The sequence below is a fragment of the Cornus florida genome, unplaced genomic scaffold (assembly GCF_030987335.1).
Source record: "Cornus florida cultivar Cherokee Brave unplaced genomic scaffold, ASM3098733v1 CherokeeBrave_3.0.0_Hap2_Chr02, whole genome shotgun sequence".
NCBI classification, from domain to species: Eukaryota; Viridiplantae; Streptophyta; class Magnoliopsida; order Cornales; family Cornaceae; genus Cornus; species Cornus florida.
The window spans coordinates 66267302-66288961 of record NW_026775572.1 but is presented as its reverse complement, the minus strand read 5'-3'; the positions used below and the strand labels follow the sequence as shown (position 1 = coordinate 66288961).

The 21660-nt window shown below is 33.7% G+C and overlaps 1 protein-coding gene and 1 long non-coding RNA gene across 3 annotated transcripts; both read left to right on the top strand.

The window, feature by feature from the left end:
* The first annotated feature begins 581 nt into the window (after positions 1-581).
* LOC132295199 (GDP-mannose 3,5-epimerase 2-like) lies at positions 582-14336 on the top strand. Its single transcript, XM_059793362.1, has 7 exons — positions 582-655; positions 10066-10476; positions 10913-11006; positions 11102-11231; positions 11330-11462; positions 13759-13966; positions 14108-14336. The coding sequence occupies exons 2-7, from the start codon at positions 10067-10069 to the stop codon at positions 14261-14263; spliced, it is 1131 nt and encodes a 376-aa protein (XP_059649345.1). The 5' UTR covers positions 582-655; position 10066; the 3' UTR covers positions 14264-14336.
* Positions 14337-18514: 4178 nt separating this feature from the next.
* LOC132295200 (uncharacterized) lies at positions 18515-20712 on the top strand. 2 transcript variants are annotated; one of them, XR_009478358.1, is made up of 4 exons: positions 18515-19057; positions 19156-19288; positions 19978-20232; positions 20396-20712. It is a non-coding gene; the product is annotated as an uncharacterized LOC132295200 (long non-coding RNA). The 2 variants fall into 2 exon arrangements; XR_009478359.1 differs by having other exon boundaries at positions 20093-20232; positions 20396-20709.
* The last annotated feature ends 948 nt before the right edge of the window (positions 20713-21660 follow it).

Here is a 21660-nt window from a genome sequence, read left to right as displayed (position 1 = left end):
GAAGTTGAAAAGAAAAAAGGTAATCATAGTTTAAATATTATATATAATGTATTTTAAAGTAAAAATATATATAAAAATAATATTATAATTCGGGTTCGAGTTGGCTCGAGTTGTTAGGATTTCAACCCAAGCCTAATTCTAATTTAATTCGGGTTGAGATTTTTCAACCCAAGCATAACCCTAATTGTAAAAATAATTATCCAAGGTCAACAAAAAATTTATATAAAATATTGATATAAGAGAGGCAAGTGAAATTTACCGTTAAAAGAAATTATTTCAAGGCTCAAAATAATTTTATTGAAATTTAAAAATAATGCTGGCACTAAATAAAATTCGAATTTATCATTCTTTCAGACCCATTGATCAAAAAGTTATTGGATAGTGCAACATTGGAGCCCGAATTAAAGATGGGTTCCAACTCTCATACCAGCGTTTGGCAACAACTCAAAAGCCGGGCCTGTATATATCCCCGTTCTCTTTACCACTGTCATTTTCCAAAACTAAATTGACCTTTTTGATGGAGAAACGAGTGAGTGGCCATCAGTTCATTATGCTAATTACTGAGAACCGTTCAAGTCTCTGTGAGCAATATTGCTTCCTGTACAGTATCTCCTCCTCTTTTCAAGCTTCGAAGTGTTAATTCAAGGTTTTAGAGGTAAACATCTTAACTGGATTTTTATGGGTTTTTTTATTTTTATTTTTCAAATACTTTGTCATCTCAATGCTATGTTCATGTGATTCGGAAACATGGTTGGGTTTGGTTTTATGAAAATTTGTCTTTTGGGTTCAATGGAAGTCCAATTTTGGGTTAAATGAAAATTTGCTTTCTTTTGTTCTTTTAATTCCTATATGGGGTCACATTGTAAGTCCTCTTTTCTTCTGCTTGTTACAATTTTTATAACTATTTTCTTTGATATGATTGTTATGGTGATAATGACTCATCATTGCCTCTTTTTTCTTACCTTGTATTTAAATGATTTGCTCTTATAATTTGTTCAAACTAAAATATACACTGTACTTTCTATGTAAATGTTTGGAATGTGTCAATGTTGTTCAAACTAAAATATACAATATACTTTCTATGTAAAGTTTGGAATATGTCAACGTAATTGAGGTGGTTTGTTTTTTTTTATTTTTTTATTTTTTTTTATTTTTAATTTACATGTTTTTTTTGGCTCTGCTGGATTTGATGCTTGTGGTCCTGTGGATAAATTATTATTCTTGATATGTAAATATTTTCTTCGAAAAGATTTTCCTTTTCTAGGTAAAATATATTTATTTTTTTATTTTTAGGTGATTGGCAAAAGTTTAGGTCAAGGTTGAGTTCCAACAGGCTGGTTGAAAAATGATGAATAAGTTATTTTTGTTAGGTTTTAAATTTTTTTTCTTCGTACTATAACCAAACACCAAAAAAATATATATATATATATTTTACATATAAACATAATTCAAATTTTCTTGTTTAATGTTCCTTTTTGATGTTAGTGTTGGGATTTATATGCCCTGGCATAGCAAATTCCTGTCTGGATTGTATTGACATATGTTCCTGACATATCTGAAATATTTATGATTTATATAATTGGTGAATTCAATGTATTATGTTTCGATTCACTATGAAATTGATAGTGTCCAGTTAATTACAAGAAATATTTATATATATGTATGTGATGACAATCAATGCATGATATATAAATAGTAATTATAAATTGTTCATAGTCGGTAATTATGGATGGACTCATAATTAAGACTTGAACTGGATCCGCGTTAGGTTGAGATATATTGCGAGAGCCGTCGTATGCAATTACTCCCTATCACCGTCATGGCATTTGACTCTTAAGCATGAGAAAAGTATAGACTCTTTTATTAATTAATAATTACTTTGATTTGTTCGGCGAATTCTTCGGGATCCTTAGACCGACACTTTGGGTAGTTATGTAATTAATAGTTAGAGGGTTATATTTTCAATATTTGCATCATTGCTACTTGTATTTATTTTGTATTGATTATGGTTGATCACAAAGTAAATTCGAAGGCCTTCGTGTGTTTTTAGACAAAATGATTTATTATATATTTATTTATTTAAATTATTATTTTTGTCAAACAAATGTTTTATTGTGATCGAGCCAGAAATAATCAAAGGTACCAAAATAAATATATTAATTAAGTAGTCGGATTGATGGCTATATTTATCCGATAACTAATTATGCATAGAGGGGTCAAAGTGCAATATTGACTTAGAGGTTATTTATTATTTAATTGGAGTTCAATTAATTTCTTTTAGTGGAGTAGAAATTAATTTATGAATTAATTGAATTGGGTCCATGGACCGGGCCAATTATTAATTCATTGTAGCCAATAAAATAATAGGCCCAATGGATTCTCACTCATAGCCCAACTTGATATTGGAATCATATTAGATTTGAGATATATGAATTAGAGATGGAGAAGGATTTGTTATTTCCTTTTCTTTATTTTTATGTTGCCTATAAATATACATGGTCTATGTATATTTTAGGGGGTGATTTTTATGAGAAGGAAATAGGAATAAATTTTCTCTCTCTAGAAAATTAGGGTTTATGGTCTCATCTAATAGAGGCTCCCACAAGCCTAGTTTTCCAAGGTCATTCATGGAGGCATATGAGTGATTCCTAAAGGCAAAACAATTACCAAGAAGATGGAGATCCAAGGAGAATGCATCTAGCAAAAGGGATCTACAATAAGTGAGAACATTCACTTTAGAGGAGAGATCTGAGGTTTACTCAAACCTTGATGTAAGTATTCAATCTTTTAGTTGAATAATACATCATATTTTGTTTTATTTTTGCATGAAACTTGTCTCTATGTAATAAATCAAGATCTATGAATTTAAATCCCTCGAAAAGTTTTTAAAACTTGCACGTTTCCCAACAGTGGTATCAGAGCATGGTTTGATTCATTACTAGAGATCATGATTTTATGAAAATCATCATTCATGGATCCAAAATTATATTTATATATATTTTTATTGATGTATGTTGATGTATGATTTAATATGTTGATATATATTGATACATAATGATGTATGAATGATTGTGAATGAATGATGATGTATGGTTGGGCCATGGATGAAGCTTATAGGTTAAATGAATGTAATTTTATCTTTGGATGAATGTAATTAAGGCTTTGATTTAGCCGTTTGAAAGTTCAATGATGTAATTTAATTTTTTCCATTGTATATCAAATTGTAAATTTATTTAAAGCCATGTAATCTTCATCAAAGGATGCTATGAAGCTTCAAGAAGGTCCAAGAGGGTTAAATTAGGCTTCAGAAATTTTCTGGGATTTTTTAGCAATTTTTCAGAATTTTTCTGGAATTTTTTAAGGCCTAATTTAATTTCTGGAAATTTTTATTAATTTTTCTGGATTTTTCGGCGTTTTTCCGGTGGCCGGAGCATCACCGGCGGCGAGAAGAGACGTCGGAGGAGGCTAGAATCAAGTGTAGTGCATGTGGGGTGAGCCTGGCGCGTGAGGAACACGCGCCAGGAGATGACATATGCTGGCGCGTGCATTGCACGCGCCAGCCAAGTGTGTATGGCCTCCACGCGCGTGCAGGCGCGTGGAGGCGCATCCCATGCGCCCCAGGCGCGTGCCAGCACGTGGGGGCGCGTGGCTTCACCTGCAGCATGCCCCAGGCGCGTGTGAGCGCGTGTGGGGCCCTCCAGTCGCGTTCCAAGCAATGTTTTGCTTCTCCTAGCGCGTATCAACCTCCTGCGGGTGTTTGCAAGCTGATGGAAGATCCTCGCGCAATACTTAGAGTAATTAAATGTTAAAAGCTGAATCCATTGGCCATTTAATTTGCTTTATCTATCATTTATTGTTGTATGTGATGCATGAAATAATTAATTGCTAATTATTATTGTTCATGCATTGGATCCATGATATTTATTTAAATGGCTTGATTTATATTAATTAAATTATGAAAATTAATTGGATTAGATTACTAATTAATTTGAGGGCACTTATTGGGAAACGAAAAATTATTTTTGTAAATTATTTTTAAAGTGTGCTTCAAATTAAATATTAGTGAATCGTTTAAAGTCCAAATATTTTCTAAATTTAATGAGATTAAAATCAAGACGTTTTGCATGCATTATATCATGTAAATTGAAAACACTAATTATTAATGACTAAAAATTGAGTGGGAGCGGGGATTTTTATACATTACCCCATGGCCTTCGTTATTAAAACCATTGTAATTAGATCTTCAAAAATAAGGCCCCACGCATGATTTGAAGAGTCTTAATATTACAAGAATGGTTGTCTCATGAAAATAAAAATATTAAATGTTCATTGTAATTAGATCTTTAAAAATAAGGCCCTACGCATGATTTAAAGAGTCTAGATTATAATGACAACATATTTAATGTTTTATTTTTCATTAGAGCATTAATAATGTTATACACTCAATCTAAAATCAATAGTGTTAGCTCCCCAACGGAGTGGTCTACACTAGGTGATTTTAGAAAGGCTAAACATAATCGGGAGTCATTTCATATAGATAGACAAGGCATTGTCTTAAGAGATATGGAGATGATGGGATTTGCCCGCCAATAGCAATAATGAACTTCGCCAACCGAATAAGTTATTGGTGTATTGGTTATCCGATTTTTCATGCAGTGGTTAAGGGACCCACATACTATTTTAATGGAAGTGCTCACCTAATAGTAAATGAATCTCAACAATAGTAATAATGAACTCCTCCAACAAGATAAGTTATTGACGTATTGATTGGTTGATTTATTATGCTACAGAGTTGAGGGACCCGCATTAATTAAAAGGGATTGTTCACCAATAATGATAATGATCTCTTGTTCGATTGAGATTTATTATATTATGTGGTTAACAAACTCATTTTAATTTTAAATATGCATGACAGAATTAATAATTCACCTTGCATGTTGTATGAATGCATTTATATTCAGATAAATTATGTCTAATCTAGTTTATGTGCTTGCTTACATATTCTATGATATTGGACCTTATTTATAATGACTGGAAAATGAGCTTAGATATTTTATTCACAACGTAAGGGTACAAATGTATTTACTACTCCTAAACCTAATCCTTTTACTTTAAGATACCCAAGAGAACATTAATGCTTTGAATAAGTGAAATAACGCAAATGAGATGACTTGGTGCAATATTCTAGAGTTTACCTCGAATACGCTCCAAAGCTAACATTTACATTATTTTATTTTCTTTAAGCATCATGTTAAATATCAATAAGATGTTTTGGTGAGATTAGATAGAGAGTATGCTGAAGTACTATATCAGACTTGAATAGCATCAAGATAACCTAAGGAACTCCAGTATGAAATCGAATTTTGGAAAATGATTGTTTATTATTTAAAATTAGCTGGAGATCAATAGGGCTGACTTGGGTGGTAAGTTTCAAGTTAACATGATTATTGCCTTGTTACCAAACTCGTTCGACTCTGTTAGAGTGAATTAAATAAAGAATCAGTTTGAGTTCACACTCGCTGATATTCTTATAGAATTGGTAACAGATGAAGGGATAATCAAGAGTATGGGCGTTCCTATCAATCTAACCTAGTCTATACCATCTTCTTCTAGGCCCAAGTGGACGGGCAAAGCAAAGAAGAAAGATGATAATAGGACTAGACTAGCACAAAACATGGGTATTCAAAAAGGTTAAAGGGAATAAGGCAGTGTAGGTTGAGGGCGAATAAACCTGTTTCTTTTGTCGCTAACTAAAACACTAAAGGACGAACTGTTTAAGCAATGACGTGGCATAGGAAAATATATATTTAATCATTGAGCCATGTTATGTGGTTGCGTCTATTAATTCCTGATGGATAGATTCTGGAGCCACTAAACATGTTTGCAATTTATTGTAAGGATTTCAGGAATCCAGAAGCCTTGATGATATGGATATATATTTATCTTTTGACCTGATGCCAAGGTTGTAGTTAAGTCAGTGGGAGTATTACATCTGAAATTAGAGAGTATGAGGATATTAGTATTAGAGAACTATCTTTATGCACAGAAGTGAAACACAATCTCATTCTTATTTCACTTTTGGTTTATAAAAACTATGTTGTTATTTTGTAAAACTGGTTTTATAAAATTGAAGAGATATGCGATTGCTTCTGGTGCATTGAAAGATGGTTAATATACTATAATCACAAACTCTTAAGATTTGCAGGATGTAGAAACTAATGTTGCATCTTCTAGATTGAATGTTAAGAAAAAAAAAATTGTTATTCCTGACTCATTGTATTTTTAGTGTCTATTTTTGGGTTGTTATCAATCAAAATAAGATTCAAAGATTGGTCAAAGAAGGTTAATTACCTAGTGAAGCAGGGGAGCCTAAACCAAACTTGTGAACCCTGTTTTGAAGGATAGATAACTCTTAGGGCTTAATCAGCCAGATGAAATAGACATAAAGGACAATTGGAGTCGGTACACACTGACACGTGTGGTCTTATGAACATCCAAGCAATATTACTCACGTTTTGGATAAGTTTATCTGATGCAACACAAGTCTTAAACTCTTGGTATTTTCTGAGAAGGTTAAGACTGATGTGGAACACATATTAGGTAAACTTGTCAAGACACTTCGATCTGATCGAGGATATGAGTATTTCTTGGGATAGTGCAAAGACTATATGGTCAATGAGGGTATTATGTACCAGTTTTCCGCAATTGACGCTAAATGTATTTAGGTGTCAAATAGGAATAACAGAATTCCACTTAACATGGGTAGATCTATGATCAGTTATGCTACATTATCTCTTTCATTTAAGAGTTTAGCGTTAATGACATCGATGCGCATTATGAACTGCATTCCATCTTAGTCTGTCTCAAGGATACCGTTGAGCTGTGTTTTTTTACTAAATATTAGTTTGAATCATATGCACATATGGGGTAGTCTTGCACATGTGCGCTTGATATGGACAAGTAAGTTGGAAGCAGATCATAGGCATGCTAGATTTGATAGCTACTCTAAATGTCACTAGGATGGATTATTTTATGATCTCAAAGATAAAAGTTAATTGTTTTCACTTACTGTTTATCTATAGGAGAATCATATTATGAATCACATACCTAGTAGCATAATGTTAGAGAATTTGGTATGAGTACCAGATGTACCACATGTGAACACACTTATTATAGAGATTGAGAATAATATATGAATTCCCTATTGATGCGTTAGCATCATCTACTACACAGATTCATGCATCGGTACATTGATGTAGTGGGAGGATTATCATCCAATTCGACAGAATCATGTTTTTAGGTGAGACCATTATGGACATCCCTGTTAAACATGAGTTGGACCCAGTAAGCTACACGGAAGCGTGAACCGATGGGGATACAGATCGTTTTGGTGAGTTACTATGAAATCAGAGTTGGAATCTATGTATTCTAATAAATTCTGGGATCTTGTAGAACTTTCTAGTAGGGTGATTCCTATGGAAGGCAAGTTAATCTACAAAAAGATACCAGAAGATTTCTTAGTGAATAAATCATGAGTGTACAAGGGAATGTCATTATTTTTCTTAATTCTATATATTGATGACATCCTACTCATTTATAATGACGTGGAAGTTTTGTCATCAATTAAAAGGTAGTTGTTCAATTACTTTTAAATGAAGGATTTTCAAGATGTAAGCTATATTCCTAGGATCAAGCTTTTGCAAGATCAGGTTAAAAGGAAAATAGGCTTATCTTAATAATCCTACATTGATAAAGTTTTGACCAGGTTTGGTATGCATAACTCAAAGAATGAGTTCTTGCTTTATTGATATGGATCGCTCTCTCTAGTAAGTAGTTTTTCAAGACTAGCAGAGGAGATTGAGCAAATGAGACTGGAACAATATGTTTCGGCATATGAGAGTCTCATATATGCCATGGTCTATACCAAACAAGACATCCGCTACATAGTAGGGATAGTCAGTAGAGATCAGTCCAATACTGGACTTGACAACTGGTCTATTGTGAAAAATATCATTAAGTACCTAAGGAGAATCAATGATATCATACTCATTTATGGATGTGATGATATGGTTCTAGTCAGGTATGCTAGTTCTGATTTTCAATCAGAAGTAGATACTATGAGGTTCATGACTTAGTGTATGTTCACTTAATGGAAGGGAAATCAGTTGGTAGATTGTCAAGCAGATTTCAACTGTTGACTCAAACCTGCAGGTGGAACATATTGCAGCCTTAAAGGTGGCAATATAAGCCTATTGGTTTGATCTCACTGATTTAGAGGTTGTGGAGCATACTAGCCTGCCTATCGAGCTATATTGTGACAATAGTGCAGAAGTAGTCCAAACCAATGACCCAAGGTTCCATAGATGAACAAAATACACTGATAGGAAGTATCATGTTCTACATGATATTGTCCGGCAAGAAAATGTACTTGTAGCTAGAACATTGCATTGGAACACAACTTTGTTGATCCATTATTAAAGGTGTCATTGATCAATAATTTTGATCATCATCTGGATAACATTGGAGTTAGGTGCAATTTGAATTGGCTATGAGGGCAAGTGGGAGCTGTTGGGATTTATATGCCCTGGCATAGCAAATTCCTGTCTGGATTGTATTGACATATGTTCCTGACATATCTGAAATATTTATGATTTATATAATTGGTGAATTCAATGTATTATGTTTCGATTCACTATGAAATTGATAGTGTCCAGTTAATTACAAGAAATATTTATATATATGTATGTGATGACAATCAATGCATGATATATAAATAGTAATTATAAATTGTTCATAGTCGGTAATTATGGATGGACTCATAATTAATTAAGACTTGAACTGGATCCGCGTTAGGTTGAGATATATTGCGAGAGTCGTCGTATGCAATTACTCCCTATCACCGTCATAGCATTTGACTCTTAAGCATGAGAAAAGTATAGACTCTTTTATTAATTAATAATTACTTTGATTTGTTCGGCGAATTCTTCGGGATCCTTAGACCGACACTTTGGGTAGTTATGTAATTAATAGTTAGAGGGTTATATTTTCAATATTTGCATCATTGCTACTTGTATTTATTTTGTATTGATTATGGTTGATCACAAAGTAAATTCGAAGGCCTTCGTGTGTTTTTAGACAAAATGATTTATTATATATTTATTTATTTAAATTATTATTTTTGTCAAACAAATGTTTTATTGTGATCGAGCCAGAAATAATCAAAGGTACCAAAATAAATATATTAATTAAGTAGTCGGATTGATGGCTATATTTATCCGATAACTAATTATGCATAGAGGGGTCAAAGTGCAATATTGACTTAGAGGTTATTTATTATTTAATTGGAGTTCAATTAATTTCTTTTAGTGGAGTAGAAATTAATTTATGAATTAATTGAATTGGGTCCATGGACCGGGCCAATTATTAATTCATTGTAGCCAATAAAATAATAGGCCCAATGGATTCTCACTCATAGCCCAACTTGATATTGGAATCATATTAGATTTGAGATATATGAATTAGAGATGGAGAAGGATTTGTTGTTTCCTTTTCTTTATTTTTATGTTGCCTATAAATATACATGGTCTATGTATATTTTAGGGGGTGATTTTTATGAGAAGGAAATAGGAATAAATTTTCTCTCTCTAGAAAATTAGGGTTTATGGTCTCATCTAATAGAGGCTCCCACAAGCCTAGTTTTCCAAGGTCATTCATGGAGGCATATGAGTGATTCCTAAAGGCAAAACAATTACCAAGAAGATGAAGATCCAAGGAGAATGCATCTAGCAAAAGGGATCTACAATAAGTGAGAACATTCACTTTAGAGGAGAGATCTGAGGTTTACTCAAACCTTGATGTAAGTATTCAATCTTTTAGTTGAATAATACATCATATTTTGTTTTATTTTTGCATGAAACTTGTCTCTATGTAATGAATCAAGATCTATGAATTTAAATCCCTCGAAAAGTTTTTAAAACTTGCACGTTTCCCAACAGTTAGTGCTCAATCAATGGATCAATTATTGTAATGGGTCTGTAATTGCAATATCTTCTCTTGTTCCTGTAGAATGGGAAGTACCAATGAGACCAATAATGGTGCATACACCTACGAGAACCTCGAAAGAGAACCTTACTGGCCATCTATGAAGCTCCGAATTTCTATTAATGGGGCAGGAGGCTTTATAGCCTCGCTCATTGCTCGCCGTTTGAAGAGTGAGGGCCACTACATTATAGCTTCTGACTGGAAGAAGAATGAGCACATGACAGAAGACATGTTCTGTCATGAATTTCATCCGGTGGATCTCAGGGTGATGGATAATTGCCTCAAGGTCACTGAAGGAGTCGACCATGTCTTCAATCTTGCCGCGGATATGGGTGGGATGGGCTCCATTCAGTCCAACCACTCTATTATTATGTATAACAACACAATGATTAGTTTCAACATGCTTGAGGCTGCTAGGATCAATGGGGTCAAGAGGTCTGTCGGCTTAGACTTAATCTATATTGATACTTTGTAGTTCTTGGAATGTACATTTTTATTGAAATTTGAGTTCTCAAGTCTGAATTTTATCTGCATTAATTGCTTTAGTTCATGCTCTTATTGTTGCATTTACAATAAGTACAATATGTTTTTACCAAGTATTTAGGCTTGGTTTGCTTTCACATAAAATATCTTCCTCTGAAAATATATTCCTTTTTCAGCTAAAATATATAATTTTTATTTTTATTTTTCGGTATTTGGCAAAGTTTTAGGTCGAGGCAATGGACAAGTTTTTCTTGTTAGGTTTTGATATCTTTTTTCTTCGTAAATATTTTACGACAACCAAACACCAAAAATTAAAAAAGTATTTTTGAAAAAATATTTTACATCTAAACAAATGGAGCCTTAGTAACTTGCAGATGGCTACATGCAGGTTCTTCATTGCCTCTAGTGCTTGCATCTACCCTGAATTTAAGCAACTGGAAACTAATGTGAGCTTGAAGGAATCTGATGCATGGCCTGCAGAGGTTTGATACTCTTTTGAGTCAATAATAATATAATCTAATTGTATTTTGTTTTGTAATATTTTATTAATATTAGATAAATTTCATTTTATGTTTAGCCTCAAGATGCATATGGCTTGGATAAACTGGCAACAGAAGAGTTATGCAAGCATTACACCAAAGATTTTGGAATAGAATGTCGGATTGGGAGATTCCATAAAATTTATGGTCCCTTCGGGACATGGAAAGGTAAGCTTTCAGTGATCACTTATGGTGTTATGCATATGCTCATCTTTATTTTCTTTTTGTAGATTCTATTCTTTGTTACTTTGCTCTATGTGGTATAGGTGGGAGAGAAAAGGCACCTGCTGCTTTTTGCAGAAAAGCCATTACATCTACGGATAAGTTTGAGACGTGGGGAGATGGACTTCAAACTCTATCTTTCACTTTCATTGATGAGTGTGTTGAAGGTGTGCTGAGGTAAGCACTTCAATTTCCAATTTTCTTGTAGGTGAAGGCAACACACACACAACTCAACACAACCAGTGCAGAGTTGAACCTTCAATCTTTCCCACATGGGAGGTGTTGGGATTTATATGCCCTGGCATAGCAAATTCCTATTTGGATTAAAGTGACATATATTCCTGACATATCTGAAATATTTATAATTTATATAATTGGTGAATTCAATGTATTGTGTTTCGATTTATTATAGAATTGATAGTGTCCTCTTGATTACAAGAAATATTTATATATGTATGAGATGACGATCAATACATTAATATAAATAGTAATCATAAATTGTTCATAGTCGGTAATTATGGATGGAATCATAATTAATTAAGACTTGGACTGAATCCGCTTTAGGTTGAGATATATTGCGAGAGCCGTCGTATGCAATTGCTCCCTATTACCGTCATGACATTTGACTCTTAAGCATGAGAAAAGTATAGACTTTTTTGTTAATTAATAATTACTTTGATTTGTTCGGCGGATTCTTCGGGATCCTTAGACCGACACTTTGGGTAGTTATGTAATTAATAGTTAGAGGGTTATATTTTCAATATTTGCATCATTGCTACTTGTATTTATATTGTATTGATTCTGGTTGATCACAAAGTAAATTCGAAGGCCTTCGTATGTTTTTAGACAAAATGATTTATTATATATTTATTTATTTAAATTATTATTTTTTGTCAAACAAATGTTTTATTGTGATCAAGTTAGAAATAATCAAAGGTACCAAAATAAATATATTAATTAAGTAGTCGGATTGATGGCATTATTTATCCGATAACTAATTATGCATAGAGGGGTCAAAGTGCAACATTGACTTAGAGGTTATTTATTATTTAATTGGAGTTCAATTAATTTCTTTTAGTGGAGTAGAAATTAATTTAATTGGGTCAATGGACCGGGCCAATTATTAATTCATTATAGCCAATAAAAATAATAAGCCCAAAGGATTCTCATTCATAGCCCAACTTGATATTGGAATCATATTAGATTTGAGATATGTAAATTAGAGATTGAGAAGGTTTAACAGTTTCCTTTTCCTTATCTTTATGTTGCCTATATATATATATGGTCTATGTATATTTTAGGGGTGATTTTTATGAGAAGGAAAAAGGAATAAATTTTCTCTCTCTAGAAAATTAGGGTTAGTGTTCTCATCTAATGGAGGCTCCCACAAGTCTAGTTTTCCAAGGTCATTCATGGAGGCTTATGAGTGATTCCTAAAGGTAAGACCATTACCAAGAAGATGGGGATCCATGGAAAAGGTGTCTAGCAAAAGGGATCTACAATAAGTGAGAACATTCACTTTAGATGAGAGATCTAAGGTTTATTCAAACCTTGATGTAAGTATTCAACCTTTTAATTGAATGATACATCATGTTTTATTTTTGCATAAAACTTGTCTCTATGTGATGAATCAAGATCTATGAATTAAAATCTCTCGAAAAGTTTTTAAAACTAGCACGTTTCCCAACAGGAGGATTAGGAGATACGACTTGAGCTAAAGGCTTGTGGTAGCTCAAGGCAACCTATTTTGTAATTTTTGAAATTTTCTCTAGGTACTTGGTTAGAAGTTCAAGTTCATGGATATATCTTCTCCAGATTTACCAAAAATAAATGTTAATACCCTAGCAATTTAGATTATGGATTGCAAACTACAGACCATAGTGCACAGTTTTCTTAAATCACTAAGTTTATTATCTAAAATGTTCTCTTGTTTCCTTTTCCTTAACATTAAATGGAAACATAAAATAGAAATTGAATTGAAATATAATTTGGTAAAGTTTCTTTAGATGAAGATTGTATCAATATCAGCTTCTTCTTTTAATACTTTTGTATTTCATTAATCTACTCCTTGAAGGAAATAAGATGAATCTTGCATTTAGAATTACTTTTAGATATTCCTGTTATGATCAAAACTATCTCCAATCATGCAATAATTTAGGAGTATTTGGAGTACATTTTGGACGTTCCAGTTTTAGGTACTGTATCAATTTAATTTCACTTTAAGCAGCAACAATATTGAACTTCTAGGGAAGCCTTGGTTATTATGTGGCTGAAGATGGAAGATAGGTGAACAAGCCTAATCCATAATTGTCAATCTCTCATTTCTTTCATTGTTGTAAATCTGTTCGTAGGAGTGTGTGCACACCAATGTGTATGAGCAATTTTTATTATGCTGTGCACGTTATAGGCATGCACATAGTTACATTCCTCATTTCCTTTCCTTAATTGCGTTACCATTTTCGATTCAACCCAGATTGACAAAATCAGACTTTCGGGAGCCAGTGAACATTGGAAGCAATGAGATGGTTAGCATGAATGAGATGGCTGAGATTGTTCTTAGCTTTGAGAAGAAGAACCTCCCTATCAACCACATTCCTGGCCCAGAAGGTGTCTGTGGTCGTAACTCAGACAACACACTGATCAAAGAGAAACTTGGTTGGGCTCCAACTATGAAACTGAAGGTACCGATAAAGCTTGAAATCTATATTTGGATGTAATTTCAGTTACTATTCTGAGTCAAATTTGTTTGTTGAAGAAGTTATGCAAATCTCCAGAGTTCATAGTTACGGAAAATTTAAATTTACTACTTCCTAGTTTTGTAGGATGGGCTGAGAATTACTTACTTCTGGATCAAAGACCAGATTGAAAAGGAGAAAGCTGAGGGCATGGATTTGTCAGTTTATGGCTCTTCTAAGGTGGTGGGAACCCAAGCCCCTGTCCAACTTGGATCCCTTCGTGCTGCTGATGGCAAGGAATGAATTGGTTGGAAGCCAGTCAGCTCTTCTAGTTGCAGTCAAAGAAGGTTTTTCTATTATTATATATTTCTATTAGTGATATGTATACTATATTTCGGAACAAATCTGCTCTTGGATAGTGTAGTACCTTATGAAATCTATATGTGGTTTAATGCATTGATAGATTGTTGCACCTTGACTCGATAGTTTATTTACATGGTTTTAATTGAATTGTTACCTGCATATAAGAAAAGTAAGTTGCTAATGAATTGTTTCCCAAAAATCGTAGTTGTTATCTCTAAATGGGGCTATCATAGTGTAGAAAACAAAGGAAAATTGTGTCCTTTCCTGGTTGAGTTTCATCTGAAATTTGACTGAGATCCTCGTGGGATTTGTTTAAGGTTGGCTGATTTTGTTAAGTTGGAAGATGATATATGTCCATTACTTTTCTAAACAAAGCGTTACGTTAGTTTGCCACGGATATGGGTGGGATGGGCTTCATTCAGACCAACCACTCTGTTATCATGTATAATAACACAATGATTAGTTTCAACATGCTTGAGGCTGCTAGGATCAACAGGGTCAAGAGGTCTGTCGGCTTAGACTTAATCTATATTGGTACTTTGTTGTTCTTGGAATTTACATTTTTGTTAAAATTTGAGTTCTCAAGTCTGAATTTTATCTGCATTAATTGCTTTATTTCATGATCTTATTATTGTTGCATTTACAATAAGTACAATATATTTTTACTAAAGTAGTGTGATACCCCCGGATTTCCGGATGCGGGTTGGCCAGGCCCACGCCCGATTACCCGAGGATATCAAAACAATTAGCAATTTAATGAACACAGAATACAATATAGAAAACAAGAATGAATAAAATTTTGCTGAAAAGAATCTAGAATGATAATCAAATAATTGAAAACCTCAGAATAAATAAATTCATTGATAATTAAAACTATTTTTGATACAACTGATCCACCACGAATGGAAATCGTTCTCCAATTTATACAACTCGGGAATCCATCTAGTGGACCCCTAAAAATATCCAATGGTACTCAAAAGACTGGAACAAAACCCAAGTCTTAACATGAAATAAAATCCTACCCCATCAGTAGAGTGAATAACTGTATCTGCTCAGCACGATCAAGCTCTACAGCCCAGAACTGACGAACACCTGAAAAAAATAATAAAAGGGTGGGTCAGGCCCACTAGCAAGTTCTAATCTAACTGCAATCCATACAGTGACCCGATACGCAGATACACCATAGATACCTCACAATATCTATCTAGTCCATACATATATATATCCACACTATAGGACATTCACTGAACTACAGTAGGGGTCTCAACCTGAATAGAAGGCAACATGCGAATACGCACCCAAAGGTGGGCATGAGTACCTAGACCTAACAGGGTACACCCAACCTACTATAACCAGCTACACGTCCACTGCATATACGCACCCTAACCAACAAGTTTGAGACTCAAGCTCAACCCGTGGTACCATAAACATATATATCTAAACTCCGTTCCTAACCATTCACAAGAAATCCAATAAGTCATTCGGCGTATTCAACCGTACCGACTTATATATATATAAGGAGGATTTATTTAACAACCCGTTCCCTTATTCCAAAATAGGTAGGACTGGGTATTTTAAATCAGTCTGTCCCTAGTATGCCACCGTCCCATACCGGTGCATACAATCCACAAAGTCCATATAATTGATAGAACCAGTCCTACTGTTCACCAATTAAAATCCATAAGGTAGGAATTAGCATTTTGAGCTAAACCATACCTAGTATGCCACCGTCCCATACCGGTGCATACCATCCTCCATATCCATGTAAATTACAACATTCAGATGATAAGCAAGTAATTCACAATGCAAAACCAAACCCAGATAATTGACAGAATTTTAATGTGAGAATTCAGCAATTAAAATCCAATACATAATTCCAAATAATTGGTCAAGTTTAATATAAGAATTAAGCAATTATAATCCAATATATGATTCCAAATAATTGACCGAATTAAGTATAAGAATTCAGCAATTATGTTCCAATACATAATTCCAGGTAAATTACAAGGCATAATTAATAAGCATGTAATTTATAGTCCAAAACCAACCATCCACATTATTGTAGAATAGTATTTCAACAACTTAAAACCAAAACCATGTAAATTACAGACTACGAATGATAGTACAGTAATTTAAAATCCAAAACCAATATCCAATTAATTACAGAAGATTTTTAAATGTTTCCGCAATTTAAATCCAACCAAATTAACCATATATTTGTAGGGGATGAATTAATAAATCAACAAATAACTTCCAGAGCCTACATAGATTACATCTAACACATCAATGACCCTATAATATATTTAAGACCATTTAATAACTATATTATATCCCACTGGAATGCTAAAAAATAAGCTTAAGCATTTAAAACTTCATTCATCCACCAACCGTATACAATTTGTACATAAGTGTTATACAGTTTGATCCGTTAATTTAGAATTAACCTTAAATTAATTTAGGGTCTTAATAACACCCAAAAATTAACTATTTAATCCCTCCGTGAAGTCTCATTAAATTTCTAAAATTTAATCAAACCATTTAGTTCCTTTCTCTGTTAGTAGCATACACCGTTGTATATTTTTACACTGCTTCATCCTTTGTCTTAAAGGCTTAAACCATGCAACATTAATTTTAATAACACTTAAAATTAACTACTTAGATCCTCTGTTAAGTCCCTACAATTCATTAGAATCACTCAGAAGCCCAAACAGTGCTCCAAACACCAAACAGAGCCCTAAAACCACTTTCTGGACGTAAAAACCAATTGGAGCCGGCTCTTGGAATGGAGGAGCCGGCTCTTCCCCTATTGGAGCCGGCTCCAATCCCCTAGGAGCCGGCTCTTGCTGAAGGGGAGCCGGCTCTTAACTTCCTAGAGCCGGCTCTCTCCCTCTTGAGAGCCTCCAGTTCATCCCTGCTCCGTTTCCGTCAATCTGCTCCTTCTCTGGTCAGTCCCTACCCTTCTGTTTATTTCTTAAACTGATCTTAAGGGTTTATTATCACTCTATTAACATCTCCAAGGTTTGATTACAGTAATTTAAACCACTTACAAAGCTTAAGGTTGCTATTGAACTTACCAAGCTTTTAGTGTCAAAACTGAAACTATATGCAGAAACAGAATCGGAACAGATTGCACACGTATTTAAAACAGAATGATAACATCCCTATGAGTTCTGTATAACCCCAGTAGAGTTCCTATATTGTGTCTACAAGAGTTGCAGTCAAATACAGAAACTAAGGCTACGATGGAAACCATATGCTTAAAATACAGAAAACTGAAACACCACTTGCATACACTGTAACAGATATTGAACACATACAGACCAACAATATAACACGTAATAAACATATTAATTCCAGTTTCTGCTTGATTAAACCCTAGAGATTATCTAGGTGCACAGAACACGGATTAAAGGGAAAGAGGAAGATAGAACTTGCCTTTGTAACAGTTGGTCTGCTTTCCTCTGTTCTGGCCACACTGAAAATACTGCTTAGCCTCCTATTACTTCTGTGTTTCCCTTCTCCTAGGTTTGGCTTTGAAACCTCAGTCGAGAACTCACAATTTGCTCTGTTATCTCAACCCTTACTCTGCATCTCTCTGTGTTTTGCAGAACCCTCTACGTGTATATGCTATGTGATATATCGTAAAACCCTAGCTTAACGCATAATGGAGTATTTATAAACTAAATACTAAAACCCTAATCCTTGTCACATTGAGATAAAGCCCTAAACTTAATCCGAGTTGGCCCCCAAAGTAACCCAGTTTAATTACATAATTACCCTGTTCAAAAATTAAATACTTAATAAATAATTAATTTAATAAAACCCATTAATTAAATCAAATAAGGAAGCAACGAATCACTTAAAACACATAAAATAAATAAAACAAGTAATTAAAATAAACCAACAAATAAAGAATTACACCCTTAATTAAAATAAACAATAATAAATCAATTAAATCAACTTATCCAATTAAGTCAATTAATGCAAATAATGTTAAATAATTCAACTAAGACAATTAAACAAAAATAATAAACGCAAATAAATAATTAACAAATAAATCAATTAATACACACAAATAAACATTTATTCATAAAATTAATAAATAAAATAAAAATGCACATAAAATGACATTTAAATTCCAATTTTATCCCCTTTTTAAAGTAGGGGTATTACAAGTAGTTAGGCTCCGAATTCATCGAAAAATATTTTTTTTTTTCAGCTAGAATATATATTTTTTATTTTTATTTTCTGGTGTTTGGCAACGGTCTAGGTCGAGGTTGAGGTCAAGTCGATCGGATGGATGGATAAGTTTTTTTGTTAGGTTTAAATATCTCCTTTCTTCGTAAAAACCAAAAAAAAAAAAAAATTCCTCTAAACAAACGGAGCCTTAGTAACTCGCAGCTGGCTACAGGCAGGTTGTTCTATGCCTCCAGTGCTTGCATCTACTCTGAATTTAAGCAACTGGAAACTAATGTGAGCTTGAAGGAATCTGATGCATGGCCTGGGGAGGTTTGATACTCTTTTGAGTCAATGACAATATAATCTAATTGTATTTTGTTTTGTAATATATTATTAATATTAGATAAATTTCATTTTATGTTTAGCCTCAAGATGCATATGGCTTGGAGAAACTGGCAACAGAAAAGTTATGCAAGCATTACAACAAAGATTTTGGAATAGAATGTCGGATTGGGATGTTCCATAACATTTATGGTCCCTTCGGGACATGGAAAGGTAAGCTTTCAGTGATCACTTATGGTGTTATGCATATGCTTGTCTTTATTTTATTTTTGTAGATTCTATTTTTTTTTACTTTGCTCTATGTGGTATAGGTGGGAGAGAAAAGGCACCTGATGCTTTTTGAAGAAAAGCTAATACATCTATGGATAAGTTTGAGATGTGGGGAGATGGACTTCAAACTTGATCTTTCACTTTCATTGATGAGTGTGTTGAAGGTGTGCTGAGGTAAGCGCTTCAATTTCCACTTTTCATGTAGGTCAAGGCAACATTTTCCGTTTTCTTTCCTCGACAACTCAACACAACCAGTGGATAGTTGAACCTTCAATCTCTCGCGTGGGAGAACGAGGAGATACCACTTGAGCAAAAGTCTCGTGGTCGCTCAAGGCAACTTATTTTGTAATTTTTAAAATTATCTCAAGGTACTTGGTTAGAAGTGCTTTTTCATGGATTTATCTTCTCCAGATTTACGAAAAAGTGTTAGTATCCTAGCAAGTTACATCTGAGATTGCAAGCTACGGACCGTGTTGCACAATTTTCTTAGAACACTAAGGTTGTAGTCTAAAATGTTCTCTCATTTCCTTTTCCTTAACATTAAGAAGACAGAGAACAGAAAATGAATTGAAATATATATGATGAAGTTTCAGTTATGTTCGAAACTCTCTCCAATCATGCAATTTATTTAAGAATATTTGAAGCACATTTTAACATTCCACCTTTAGGGGCTGTATCAATTTTCTTACTTTAAGCAACAATAATATTGAACTTTTAGGGAAGCCTCCGATACATTTCCTTTTTTAAGAAAAATATGTTCGTGGTTATTATGTTTCTGTAGATGGAAGATAGGTGTCAAAGCCCATTCCATGAATGTCAATCTCACCTTTCTTTCATTGAAATAAAGCTGTTTGTGGGCGCAGGCAAAAGTCAATGTGTATGAGCAATTTTTCATATGATGTGCGCATGATAGCACGCACATGGTTGTATACCTCATTTCCTTTCCTTAATTGCATTACCATTTTGGATTAAACCTAGATTGACAAAGTCAGACTTCCGGGAGCCAGTGAACAGTGGAAGCGATGAGATGTTAGCATGAATGAGATGTCCGTGGTCGTAACTCAGACAACACACTGATCAAAGAGAAACTTGGTTGGGCTCCAACTATGAAACTGAAGGTATCAATAAAGAGTTCATAGTTCCCTGTTTGGAAGCTTGAAAATATAAGTTTGGATGTAATTTTAGTTATTATTCCAAGTCAAATTTGTTTGTTGAAGTTATGCAAATCACCAGAGTTCGTAGCCCTGCCACAATTAAATTTACTACTTCCTACTTTTGTAGGATGGTTGAGAATTACTTACTTCTGGATCAAAGACCAGATTGAAAAGGAGAAAACTCAGGGTGTGGATTTGTCAGTTTATGGCTCTTCCAAGGTTGTGGGAACCCAAGCCCCTGTCCAACTCAGATCCCTTCGTGCTGCTGATGGCAAGGAATGAATTGGTTGGAAGCCAGTCAGATCTTCTAGTTGCAGTTAGTAAAGGTGTTTCTTTTATTATATATTTCTATTAGTGATATGTCTACTATATATATTTTGTAACAAATCTGCTCTTGGATAGTATAGTACCTTATGAAATCTATTTGTGGTCTAATGCATTGATAGATTGATTCACCTTGAGAAGTTTTTTTAACATCTTTTTAAAGGTCATGTCATCTCATGGCAAGTGCTCTTTGCTCGCCTTTAATTGAATTGTTACCTGCATATAAGAAAAGCAAGTTGATATATATATATATATATATATATATATATATATATATATATATATATATATATATACTTTTCCCAAAAATCTTAGTTGCTATCTCTAAATGAGCCAAGCATAGTGTAGAAAACAAAGAAAAATTGTGTCCTTTCATGGTTGAGTTTCATCTGAAATTTGATTTGAGATCCTTGTGGGATTTGTTCAAGGTTGACTGATTTTGTTAAGTTGGAAGATGATATATGTTCATTACTTTTCGAAACAAAGCTTTTAGGGATAATAGTGAGTTATATTCAATAAACATTCCTACCATGTTTGGAGAGATGTGAACTGCAGTATGAAAGTAGTGCAAATTGAATTTGTTTTCTAATGTGTTCCTTGGTTGGTTATTACTTTTAATCGAGACCAATTTTCTCCCCTTGGTTAATAAAATTCGAATGGCAAGGAACATATGGACAGACATACGGAGAATCAAAATATATAGGAAGGTGCAGTTTTTTCCCTGGCAGTGTTTCTGTTATAGGCTTTCAATCTTCATCATTGAAGCTCAAGGGCAATATTGTAGAATCGAGTTATGTGCAGAGTTTGTGGGTTGAAAGAGGAGTCTATTGATCATCTTTTATGTCAGTGTCCAGTTTCTCAGAATGTGTGGAAGCTTTGTCCTTTGAGGATCGAGTTTAGAGAACATGTTCGATGTTGTGACACAGGAGACGATTAGCTTTATCTAGAATCTGGAAGGCCAGTTTTGTCCAATAAAGTGCTTGAGCTCTGCTTCTTTCATTTGTTGGAACCTATGGAAGTGCATTAATTATTGGGGTTTTAATGAGAGATATTCGGATCCACACTTAA

Excerpts from the sequence above, each read along its gene's own strand:
- LOC132295199 (XM_059793362.1), top strand. The coding sequence starts at position 10,067 with ATGGGAAGTACCAATGAGACCAATAATGGTGCATACACCTACGAGAAC. Across the intron at positions 11,463-13,758 it reads TGTGTTGAAGGTGTGCTGAG|ATTGACAAAATCAGACTTTC; the intron begins GTAAGCACTTCA and ends GATTCAACCCAG. Across the intron at positions 13,967-14,107 it reads CTCCAACTATGAAACTGAAG|GATGGGCTGAGAATTACTTA; the intron begins GTACCGATAAAG and ends CTAGTTTTGTAG.